The sequence below is a fragment of the Phalangium opilio genome, unplaced genomic scaffold (assembly GCF_054372755.1).
Source record: "Phalangium opilio isolate 3A_F unplaced genomic scaffold, DU_Popi_V2 ptg000041l_1, whole genome shotgun sequence".
In the NCBI taxonomy this organism is placed as follows: domain Eukaryota; kingdom Metazoa; phylum Arthropoda; class Arachnida; order Opiliones; family Phalangiidae; genus Phalangium; species Phalangium opilio.
Genome location: NW_028324165.1, coordinates 1,944,990 through 1,956,805, shown reverse-complemented (window position 1 = coordinate 1,956,805; position 11,816 = coordinate 1,944,990). Strand labels below are relative to the sequence as shown.

Sequence of the window (11,816 nt, the reverse complement as noted above, 5' to 3'; positions counted from 1 at the left end):
ATATAAAAACATCATAACAAAGAAACTCAAAACAATAGACCTTTCAGTATTTTAAATACGCAACCAACTTTGAAATTGAATTTTCTGGTGAAGAATGGCAAGTACACGGAGTTCAGTGCAAAAGTAAAAGTTTCTGTATTGCCACGTTACGATTGAGTTATGACGCTAATGAGTGTCGTATACACTTTCAATACCACAATTTCGGTCTCTAGTGTCTAATTTTGTCTTCAATATTTGGTTACGTGAAAATTTGTAATTTTTTTTTTCATTTTCGTTTTCTATGTGGTTCTCTTTATTGTTTGTCTAGTGTTGTCCCGGTAACCACCACATATAGGCTTGCCTCTGTGGTTGCCATCGAATTATTTTTGCGAAATAAATATGATTATTATATTCTGTAAAGATGAACTCTACTGCATGAAAATTTCCTGAGGGGCCTGCAGAACTCCCAACCTCTTCAAAGGAATTATGGTTAAAAAAACACGAGGACGAGAAGGTGCGCTTACAAAAAAGGTAGAAGGGAACTGAATTTGAACGAAAACTTAGGCCTAATTAAAGGGATTGCAAAGAAGGCATCGGTACCATCGGTGGGTGGGTAAAAATTATTTGAAATACGTGACAGACATCACGTGATGCCAAGATACAAAGGCCCCTCATAGAGTGGAAGTTCCACTCTATGAGGGGCCTTTGTATTTCCACTGTAGAACTGGAAATCTAGTCCTTGTTTTTCACGAGATTGCAGCGCCAATTCCCTGAAGTGCTTGTTTTCGAAATAAAACGAACTAAGCTTCTTTGAACCACGCCTCTTCTTGGTCACGTTACTCTGACGTATTTCAAATAATTTTACCCAGCCGCCGATGCATTCTTTTCAGTCCCTTTAAGACGTGATTGAAACTCGAGCTAAAATTCACAGCGATTAAGATCATTTTTGTGCCCAAATTATTGAAAACCTACAACGCAAACAATCAATTTTCCAGAACTATTATTAAAAACCTACTAATATTCATCTAAAAATAACAATTAATTCATTGTGTTCATTCGACATACGGAAATGTTGGACGTAAATCAGTACACGTATAAAGAGGAATATGATCCTGTCGTATGTAGTCCTGAAGTTACTGTATTTTTCAGAATTCGACGACGTAAGGTAACTTTAATCAGAAGTGAGATGAGACTAGAACTGAGCTAACCAAATTCTTCACTTGGCGAAAGTGAATATTCTTGATGAGACACCAACGTTTGGCCCTCTGGTAGCGGTTTCTGAATTTTCCCTCCAAAACGAGAGACGCTCGCGGTGGTAGACGGCCGAACTAGATTCGAGCACCCGCATCCGTGTTCCGCGGCTTTAAGTTGAGGGGAAAGGGGTAGGAAATTATTTTGGAACTCGACCAATTTTTTTCTCTCTAGTGTAGGCGCGATGGAAGCGGCATAAAATCCTCAAAATTGTTCACTAGTGTCAGGATCTACTACCAATGCTAGAGCTCTTTACTTCTAGTCTCATCTTACTTCTGCTTTAATTAAAATTATCTTCTGAAAACTGATCATTTAAAAAAAGCCCTGAAAAAGTAATGAATATTAAATGGTTGAACAAATAATTATAGAGCTTTAATTCTTGTGTGGGAAGTAAAATGAGTCCAAGTTACGAGCCACAAAAAATTAAATTCACATACCGCAAAAAAAAAACTAAATTTTTAAACATTTAAGTTATTTACAAACCAGGAATAAAATCATATTAGAGATTGGGCATATTTTCGCTCCCTTGTTTTCATTCAAAACTTTTCGCATATTTTGTGATCTTTCTGTGATTTTATATATGCTTATGCGGTTTGGCTTTAACTACTTTTATCATCAATAAACGTTTCCATACAATAATATTTCGGAAGAATATGAAACCATGACCATGTTAACCCCTTTGTCGTACCGAAACAACATTGAAATTTTAAACTTTCTCGTATGGTGAGTAGAAATATCTAGTATTTTTGTCCATTCTTTTACAAATTCACCATTCCCTTAATCCATGTGTTTTCTGCGTTTCGTGTTACGATAAATGTAGCTTCTTCTCTCAAGCTGCAGCATAGCAACAGTGAACAGATTAAAATGTAAATGTGTTGATGTTTGATCAAATTACTCTTCTGCTTACATGAAAAGTCACAATGATCACATTTGAATGGTTTTTCACCACTGTGAACTCGTTGATGTCTGATTAAATTACCCTTTTCCTTGCATCCAGTCACACGATCACATTTAAAGGGTTCTTCACCAATCTGATCAGATTACTCTTTCTCGTGCATCCCAAGTGTGAATGCGTTGATGTCTCTTCAAATCACTCTTGTCCGTGCACCCAAAGTCACACTGATCACATTTTAACGGCTTCTCACCATTGTGAATGCGTTGATGTTTCGTCAAAGTCATCTTCGACCTACATTCAAAGTCACACTGACCACATTTGAACAGTCTTTCACCACTGTGAATGCGTTTATGTTTGACTAACTTAGACTTTTCGTTGCTGGCATAGACGCACTGATCACATTTGAATGGCTTTACACCACTGTGAATTTGTTGATGTCTTTTCAAATTACTCTTCTTCGTGTATCGAAAGCGACACTTATCACATTTGAATGGTTTTACAACACCACTGCGATTGCGTTGACGTCTGATCAAATGACACTTAGTTAATCCTACGTCACACCCATCACATTTGAAGTGCTTTTCACCACTGTGAATTCGTTGATGTGTGGTGAAATTTCTCTTCTGTGTACATTCAAAGTCACACTGATCACATTTGAAGGGTTTTTCTAAACGGTGAGTGCGTTGATGAATGATCAAAATTCTACTCTGTGTAGCTTCAAAGTCACACTGTTCACATTTGAACGGCTTTTCACCACTGGGAACACGTTGGTGTGTGGTCAAATTTGTCTTCTGAGTACAACGAAAGTCACACTGATCACATTTGAACAGCTGTTCAACACCGTGAATGCGTTGATGTGTGATCAAATTCATCTTATGTGTATATTGAAAGTCACACTGTTCACATTTGAACGGCTTTTCACCACTGTGAACACGTTGGTGTGTGGTCAAATTTGTCTTCTGAGTACAACGAAAGTCACACTGATCACATTTGAACATCTGTTCAACACCGTGAATGCGTTGATGTGTGATCAAATTCATCTTATGTGTATATTCAAAGTTACAATGATCACATTTGAAGGGTTTTTTGCCGCTATGAATGCGTTGATGTGCGGTCAAAAATCTCTTCTGTGTAGATTTAAAGTCACACTGATCACACTTGAAAGGTTTTTCAACACTGTGAATGAGTTCATGCCTGATCAAATTATTCAGCGTGCTTGCAAAGTCACACTGATCGCATTTGAACAACTTTTCCTCACTGTGACGGTGACCACGTTGGTGTGTGGTGAAATGTCTCTTCATAGTACAACGAAAGGCACACTGATCACATTTGAACGGCTTTTCATCACTGTGAACGCGTTGATGCATGGTGAAACTTCTCCTCTTTATACATTCAAAGTCACACTGACCACATTTTAACCGTTTATCTCCAGTTTCAATGTGATGTTGTACAGTCCTTTCATCTCGACCAGAGGTGTGGACGGACTTGTTGGAATGTATTTCCTTGAAACTATCTACACAAAACCGAAACAAAATTTCATCAAAGAAATGAAAAGAAGTTTACAAAATAGCATCACACATAGAAGAAAAGGGAGAAATCCGGACTACTCAGGTGTATGAAATTCAAAAAGAAATGTGTATTGATAAAAACAACAAGTATACTTGATCGAAGGATCAGTCTTTGGCTGTTTAGATCACAGAGTTTTTAATATGATACATTTCGATTAACATATTTGATTTACCAAAAGCCTCTTTACCTCTCAAAATAGTGTCGACCCCTCTGCGATTGTGTACCTTCACGACCGTAGCACATGGCACATGCGTGAGTAATCTCATGTAGTAACAGTTACCAAGTATTAACGTTTGGATCGCCACCATAGAGTACTATTTTTTAAAAAACTTTCACCCCCAAAAACCTATTATCGGAATAGTTGGTTCGCGTAGAGGTTGAGAGGAGGGTCATTTGCGTTTCATTTAACATGGCGTCTACAACCAAAGGCTGCGAACTGTGAACGAAGTATACTTTTTGTTATTATCAATTAACTTTTGCCGAAACGGTCCCCACTTTCTAAAACCATCGCCAACATTATTAATACAGGCCTGAGCGCGCTATCTCTGTGAAGGGGGTCAAGGCGTGTTTGGGCACCACGCATAGATGTCGCTTTTGAAAACCTGAAATCTCAAAATTACCCACGAATTTTTTAACCCAGTCAAACTTTGAGATTCAGGGATTTGCGTAGATATTGAAAATCACGAATTATAAGAATCTTAGGGAATTGTTTGCACTTCTAAATTTAAAATGACGTTTTTTCAATCACGTAGGAATGTTACAACATGAAATATTTTATCACTTTTAAAACTAAGAATAAAATATTCTCACATTTAAATAAAATAGCGTCACATATTAAAAATATAAATAAAATAGCGTCACACATTAAAAATATAAATTAAATAGCGTCACATTTTATAAATAGGACAAAATTAGTATCACATTTTAAAAACATAAATAAAATAGTGCCACATTTTAAAAATATAAACAAAATATTGCCACATTTTAAAAATATAAATTGTTCTCATTTTAAAAATAGGAATAAAGTTGTTTAAATGTGGCACTATAGATAGTTTTCACACATGGATGATTCATACCATTTACACTAGGAGGCCGGGCAATCTGGCGGACAAAAACCCGTCTGCTTTTGTCCTCCAGATAGCCCGGCTTCCTGGTGTAAAAGGTATGAATCCTCCATGTGTGAAAACTATCTATAGACAGAGGCAAGAGGGTTGTAGTTTAATATGGCTTTTCCTCTTTCCACCAAAGTGGCGGAACACTTTACAGAGTGGAAGACTTGTGGGGGAATGCATCTGATTGGCTTAGCGGAGGCATGACGTTTAATGGGGGATATTTTCACCCCTTTGTCCACTCCCTATATTATTTGTAGTTATAATGTGGCACTATTTATTACTAGTTTTAACGTGGCACTATATTTTTTATAGTTTTAAAATGTTTTAAAACAATCTGAACCAGTTTTGTTTGAATTAAATAAAAAATTGTCTGTACTAACATTCCTATTTTTAAAGTGAGATACTAGAATTACTAGAAAAATAAAACAAATAGATAGGTTTTTTCATTCTTAAATTCCTTATTTTATATTTTAAATTTAGAAGTTCAAACGATTCCTTAGAATTCTAATAATTCTTCATGTGCTATTATCTAAGCTCTTCCCTCAAGTCATGGATTAACTAACGCTAGTCACGGTTAGTTAATCCATGCTCAAGTTGTGCTGGGTTTCAAATACCGCGGGAAATCCAGGTTCTAAAACACGCCCCTTGCGGACGCATTCGGGGAAATAAAATGTAGCGCAAAATTCTCCGAAAAGGAGCGCGCTCGGCCTGTATGAATAATGATGGCGAAGCTAAAACTTTTGAGTTAAGAACATTACCACTAGAATGGCCTGCCTATTGGGGTACGTGGGACACTTTTGAAAACATCGGGACGGACGGACAGCTACCGCAAGAGGGAGAGTAGAAGGCTCTGCTGGAATATTCTCGCTTTGAAAGTTTACCTTTAAGCTTCCGGTGTGCGCGCCCTCTTATTGGTTGAAATACGGTGAACCGGATATTAGGAGGGAAATATAACAAATAAATAAAAAAGAAAATCGAGAACACCCAAAAGGCCTTGCCAAAACCTATAGCTTCGACTCCCCCTCTTTGCAGCTACCAAGTTTATCACGCGATGGTGTCGCCATCTCGAAGCCTAGATAAGAAATGTATAAATACATGTATTCTTGAAATCTGTCAAATTTCCCGCCTTTTCTTTTAGTTCCCTTGGTTGCACCGGGATGGCGCCACAAGCGCGTGATATAGCTAATTGGGTCTTAGCCTAGCGGATGAAAGGCCACTCTAGTGGTAATTTTCTCAACTCAATGGCTAAAACACTTCAGGCAAACAATTATCATTCGAAACCCAGCGCCATCTATCGGCGATATATCCATGTCAAAAAGAAACTTTTGGTGGGAAAACAGTTCAATTTATGCATGCGGAGCCCTTGGGAGCTGAATTTATATTAAAATATATATCTGGCTCTTCCACGGAGACACTGAGTAATTATTTTTTTTACATTATATATTCACTAACAGGAATTCATACCCCTCCTTGAAGTGGGCAAAACCCTCTTACCAAATGATGCGATGTGTAGGGTGAAACAGTGTAAGACCTAATCTCGCTATAGTCAGTCAACAAACATTACCAGACGGAGCAAACCAATTACCGTCGTTCCTGACAGTGCAACATAAACAATAGGGAGCAAACAACAACTAGGGGGAAGAGATAGTCTAACGTCACGCAGCCCACCTCTGGTTGGAATTTTTGTGCGTAGAATACTGAATACTGTTTCCAACCGTTAGGTGGGGATGAAACTCCAGTAAGAGATAGAAGGGTGTGACGTTTCAGGGTCAGAACTGTTAGCTCCCTATTCATAATTTTATCATGCCTCTAAGTATACGAATATGGGTTGCAACTGGGCATCTGACGTCAGAACTCGTATAGCGCTAAGATCTGAAGAGAGAAAATTTTGAAATTCCTGTCGCGGTGCAGCCACCAAACGGTCGAGACGATTACTAAATATGGGTCACATGAAAAAAAATCATTCAATGGAATAAAGGAGATTTTTACGTTTCGTATAGGCAGGCATTGAGGGGAACGAATTTTACTTAAGCAACCCCCAAAATCCCACCTCTCGTGAGATAGAGGAGGTTTCAGTCAAAGGGATAAAAGAAATGCTAGGCTTGGCAGTACAATTTTGCATTGAAGTTGAGGTGATAAATGATACGGAAAGAGTATAGGGTTTCATTAAAGGGAGCCGGACAAACGCTTTTGCCATAAGAGTAGCAGCCATATCTCTACTTAGAGGCATGATAAATTTATGATAATATTTATATACGGTAGTCTTCTAAATATTTGAAAATAACTAAAACAATACACACCAGGCTGCACTTTTTCCAGGAGACTTTGGGAAATGTTGTTGTTTATCGCGGCAGGAATACTTTGCAAACTATCAAGGAGAAGAAAACAAACAATAGAAATATTCATTATTCACGACGCAAGCTGCAAGGTTAAAGGGACTGTAAAGTAGGCATCGGCGGGTGGGTAAAACCTTTTGAAATACGTCACAGGCACCACGTGACAAGATACAAAGAATCCACATGGAGTGGGACTGGACACCTAGTCCTTGTTTTTTGCGAGATTCCAGCGCCAATTCTCCAAAGTGTCAGTTTTCGAAATAAAACGAACTAAGCTTCTTTGAACCACGCCTTTCCTCTAAGTCACGTGTCTCTGACGTATTTCAAATAATTTTTACCCACCCGCCGATCCCTTCTTTACAGTCCCTTTAAACGACTCAGTTACTACGTAAAAAAATTAGTTTTGCACAAAGGTCTTATTTTGAGGTAAAATAATATTTTGAAGTATTTACTGAAAACGTTTCCACAATATTTTGAAAAGGAAGAGTTAGACCTAAATAATTACAGTGGCTAGAGACGAATAGTTCGGAAAGAGTGCCGAAAAAATGACTGAACAAAATTGGTTCCGTCAACACTCCCTAAAGAATGTTTTATTCTGCAACTGGCCTAGCATGATAAATGTGACTAATTGTTTAGAAAGCATTTCACTGACTCGCCACCACCATCTTCCCTTACTTCAAACGGAGAAATTTAAGCAAAGTTCGGGTCCAGTGGATCCCTTACAAGGTGACTTTTCTTACGAGCTCCATTTCTGCCTTGGCGAAGGCAGAAGACATTTGTGGACGGGATTTATAAGTACACTTAAAACTCCCGGCTAAATCCCGCCCACTAGCCTCCGCCAAGCTAAACCCAGAGATCCTGAGTAAAGTCACGTTTTAGAGAATCCTCTGGATCCGCAGTTTGCTTTACTAAAATCTACACTTACAGTATGACGCGAATCCTTAATAAAAGGATTGGACGCGGCCACAGCACGAAACTAAGTTTTAAAAGCTATCATTGTGGGCGCTTACCAAATCCCGATTACATAGGCCAATCATTATAAAAGGAGGACCGTTATCGCAACACTAACTGTTAAAAATCATTTTAGCCACAAAGGGGGAAGGGTGCTAACAGGAATGAGCCAAAAGTTTGGGGACGAGGTAGTTACACGACAGCAATGGACTGAACATATGCCAATGGAAGGTTCCGTCCCCTGTCGTCTGCAATGGTTGGAATTAACGGTTACACTATAGGATTACCAAGTCATTCCATTTTTGGGTTTTTCTTGAATTTGTTCTTGTTCTTGCACCACATTTGCGAGAGGTAATTCTTGACCATATGATCCCGAATCATACAGAACCAATTCAGCTTTCAAACATTCACCGTTAGCTATTTGATATGTTTCGTAATCATGTTCAACTGGTTCCGCTTTCACGCATTCGTAGCTGGTCTTCTGATTCATTTCAATAACCCCCTAATTATTTAGATAATTAACAACTATTAAACGGATACTTCAACCTAATTTTCGCCCTCTGAATACCGTCAAAGGGAAAAAGGCAATATATACATACATTGAGATCTTTGACTTCATTTTTCAATTCTTCAATGACCTTATTAAGGCTTTCAATTTCCTCTCTTTGCTTACTTATCGTTGACACAATTTTAATTCTCTCTTTCCTCATATTAAGAATTAAAACGTCATACTAGAAAATAAAATGTTCTTTTAACTTCATAAGCATTAAAAGAGGGAACTCAGAGAAATTCAAGAGATACAGAAGAATGGGAATTAGCAATGAAAGTCCATAAATCTATAAATCTTAGAAAGGTTACAAAATACAAAAGAGGAACCCTTAAGCATTCAGCATAAGTTTATAAGACATGTTCCATAAGTATGACTTTGCAATGTTAGAGAATTACTGATAGCTAGTTCGAGAACGACGCGAGAATTGACTATACAGTATACATAGTTTACAGGCATGGAGTATCCCTACCTTTAACACAAGGAGACCAAGCGACTTAAGAGTGTAAAATAGTCTGCTATTTTACGCTCTAAGTTGAATCACCGTCAATTTGACGGAACCACGGATGTGTATTGTATCTACAATACAGCTCCATGACGGAACAGAACAAACCGGCGCAACCGCCGCCAGTTTAATAGAACAAAACTACCGAAGTCGCCCTGTACCAGGAAAAAGGGGCAAGTTGAGGTATCCACTCCTCCCCTATATTCTCTTTGGACTGAGCCAACCGCCGCCAATTTAGCTAACAAAATGCCAACATAACCAACTTGAAAAACCTAGGCGAAAATGCTACCGGACTCAAGACGGAAAAATTGCTTCAGACCTATGTAAGATACTTAATCCCTATTCCCTACAAAAACGGCGTAATTGGAGAAAAACCAGATTATCTCGGCCCGATAGCATGGTATTTTTTCGAAATAACACGAAATATGCTAATGAATATAATCAATCGAATGAGCCGTGTCTCATTAATGGGAAATGTTTTGTTCAAGATATAATTACTTAATAAAATAATCACAAGCGGGAAGGAAAATCCAATTATCTTGAACCCCTAACATGCAATGTTCTTGAAAATAGCACCAAATATTCTTTTATTTTATTTATTTATTTGTTTGGTTGAATACATGTAAGCCTTATAGGCTTGGGTAGTATTTTTTTTTTTTTTTTTTTTGTAACAGTAGTATCGAATTTAGTAAAATGGTAACAATATAATGAGAACGAATTTAGTAAAATAGTAATAAATTGTAAGATGAACAATATAATGAGATCGACATATACTTGGTAAATGTTGTATAGATGGGTTTACATTATAATTAAAAATGGGGGAATTGATATAGAACGGGGGAATTTAGATTTTGGGGAAAAAAAAAAAATGTTTTTGGGAAATTTATTAATATTAGGATTGTGACTTCGACTTAGCAAAATGGAGGGATAATTCAGTGCGAAATTTAGTTTTATTAGTGATTGTCACGAGTGATTCGGGTAGGGCATTCCAATCAGTGATGACTGTGTTAGTGAAGTGGTGTTGCCTAGTGGTAGTTTTTGCCCTAGGTTTTTGGAGTTTACGGGAGTGACCTCTGGTTGATTGTGAAAGGGTCGGACTGAAGAAAGTGGCGATATCTAATGCTAGTTTATTGTTGAAGAAGTCATGTAAGAGACATAGGTTATTTATACGATGGCGCGTGCTGACGGAGTCTAATTTAAGTTTATTTAGGCGTTCTGGGGCTGGTATAGTTTCAAAGTTTTTGGTTAATTTTGTAAATTTGTTTTGGGCCTTTTGTAGGGCGTTTATATCTAGAGTTGATGAAGGGGTCCATATCGGGGAAGCATAGTCTAAAATTGGTAGTGCTAAGGCTTTGTATATAGTTGTTATTAGTTTAGGGGCCCTATGGTTGAAGGTACGCCTTACTAAGCCTGAGAGGGAGTGTATGCGTTTTACTATTTTGTTAGTGTGGTTTGAAAATTTAAGGTGTGGATCCGTTAAAACGCCTAGGTCAGGCTCAGATAAAGTAGTTTTAATGGGAGACCCGTAAAGGTGGTACGTAAAGTCAATCGATTGGGCCATGCCTTAATACTAGGAAATGCATGGTTCATGAATTAATTACTTAATTAAATTATCGCAAAGGGGAGGAAAATTCATTATCTTCGGTCAAAGATTGTGTTTTATTAGTCCTGATTACTCACATCCCCTCGAGCAGTGCAGTTAAAGATATTTTCATTACTGAAGTTACTGAATTCTATTCAATTCTATAAAAATATTTACATAAAAAATATATACCTAATAAACAAAATACATCAAATACAATCTGATTACCAAATTCAATATACAATTATTTTGAATTTTTAATTAACCACACTAAACGACTTTTTATGTTCACCGTTTGAATGTCTTTCCTAACGCTAACGGATAACGTGAAGCATTGTCCCTCGAACGCTATTCAGACTGGAATTAAAAACTTTTGGACTTTGCTCTCGAGTCGGTTTTAGTTTGACCACGCATGGACGTTTTGAAATTATGGGGTGAAACTGATTTTCAATATGAAAATATACATCATTTTTAACACCGGTAATTATAACTTTTATTACCTAGCAAAAATATTCCAAAACGTCATTAATAGGGTTAATTGACGTCATATGTATAATATTGAAGGAGTTTTCAGAATAAAGTAAACTTTTATTAATCAAAAATCCATAACGTTTTATTCAATATGTTAAGAATTGTGGCGGGTTTTTTTGGTGAAATCATGGGAAAATGAGTTTTGCTGATGTTAAGGAAAAATTTCCTTTCTTACAACAACTAAATCGTCTGGAAAATTAAGATATTTTGGATTATTGCGAAAAACGTACTTCTTTATTTAGCGATGATCTTCTGAAAGCAGAACGGATTTCGGAATGTCAACAGTTTCAAGCAACTTAAATTGCTCTGAGGGCTCGTTTTCATAGGCGCGAGTTGCGTGAAAATTTCGAGCGAAAGCGGAAACGTTCGAAAAAATTACGTTACCGCGCGTATTCAAGCTCGTGAAGCGTGAGCGTTTTCGAATTTTCTAGCTTCTATGAAAACGAGCCTTAAGAATCTTTCTTTCAATGATGGTAACAAACTGAAAAAGGTGAAAGGTCATTTACTAAATTAAAGTTGATCAAGAGCGAGCTCGGAAATCGCGTGTTGCAATCAAGA

At 37.4% G+C, this 11,816-nt stretch overlaps 1 protein-coding gene across 5 annotated transcripts; it reads right to left on the bottom strand.

The window, feature by feature from the left end:
- Nucleotides 1-1,580: 1,580 nt before the first annotated feature.
- Nucleotides 1,581-9,290, bottom strand: LOC149679271 (uncharacterized). 5 transcript variants are annotated; one of them, XR_016365714.1, is made up of 5 exons: nucleotides 8,693-9,105; nucleotides 8,381-8,595; nucleotides 7,107-7,174; nucleotides 2,210-3,638; nucleotides 1,581-2,129 (listed from the first exon to the last, which is right to left on the bottom strand). XR_016365714.1 is itself a non-coding variant. In XM_089834941.1 (5 exons), exons 2-5 carry the CDS (start codon nucleotides 8,801-8,803, stop codon nucleotides 2,266-2,268), a joined length of 1,767 nt encoding a protein of 588 aa, XP_089691067.1. In that variant the 5' UTR covers nucleotides 8,804-8,824; nucleotides 9,039-9,290; the 3' UTR covers nucleotides 2,138-2,265. The 5 variants fall into 5 exon arrangements, 4 of the variants coding, with proteins under 4 accessions (XP_089691067.1, XP_089691066.1, XP_089691068.1 ...); XM_089834941.1 differs by lacking the exon at nucleotides 1,581-2,129 and having other exon boundaries at nucleotides 2,138-3,638; nucleotides 8,693-8,824; nucleotides 9,039-9,290; XM_089834940.1 differs by lacking the exon at nucleotides 1,581-2,129 and adding an exon at nucleotides 9,113-9,290 and having other exon boundaries at nucleotides 2,138-3,638; nucleotides 8,693-8,824.
- Between the last annotated feature and the right edge of the window lie 2,526 nt (nucleotides 9,291-11,816).

Excerpts from the sequence above, each read along its gene's own strand:
- LOC149679271 (XM_089834941.1), bottom strand. The coding sequence starts at position 8,803 with ATGAGGAAAGAGAGAATTAAAATTGTGTCAACGATAAGTAAGCAAAGA. Across the intron at positions 8,596-8,692 it reads ATGAAGTCAAAGATCTCAAT|GGGGTTATTGAAATGAATCA; the intron begins GTATGTATATAT and ends CTAAATAATTAG. Across the intron at positions 3,639-7,106 it reads CCTGGAAAAAGTGCAGCCTG|ATAGTTTCAAGGAAATACAT; the intron begins GTGTGTATTGTT and ends GGTTTTGTGTAG.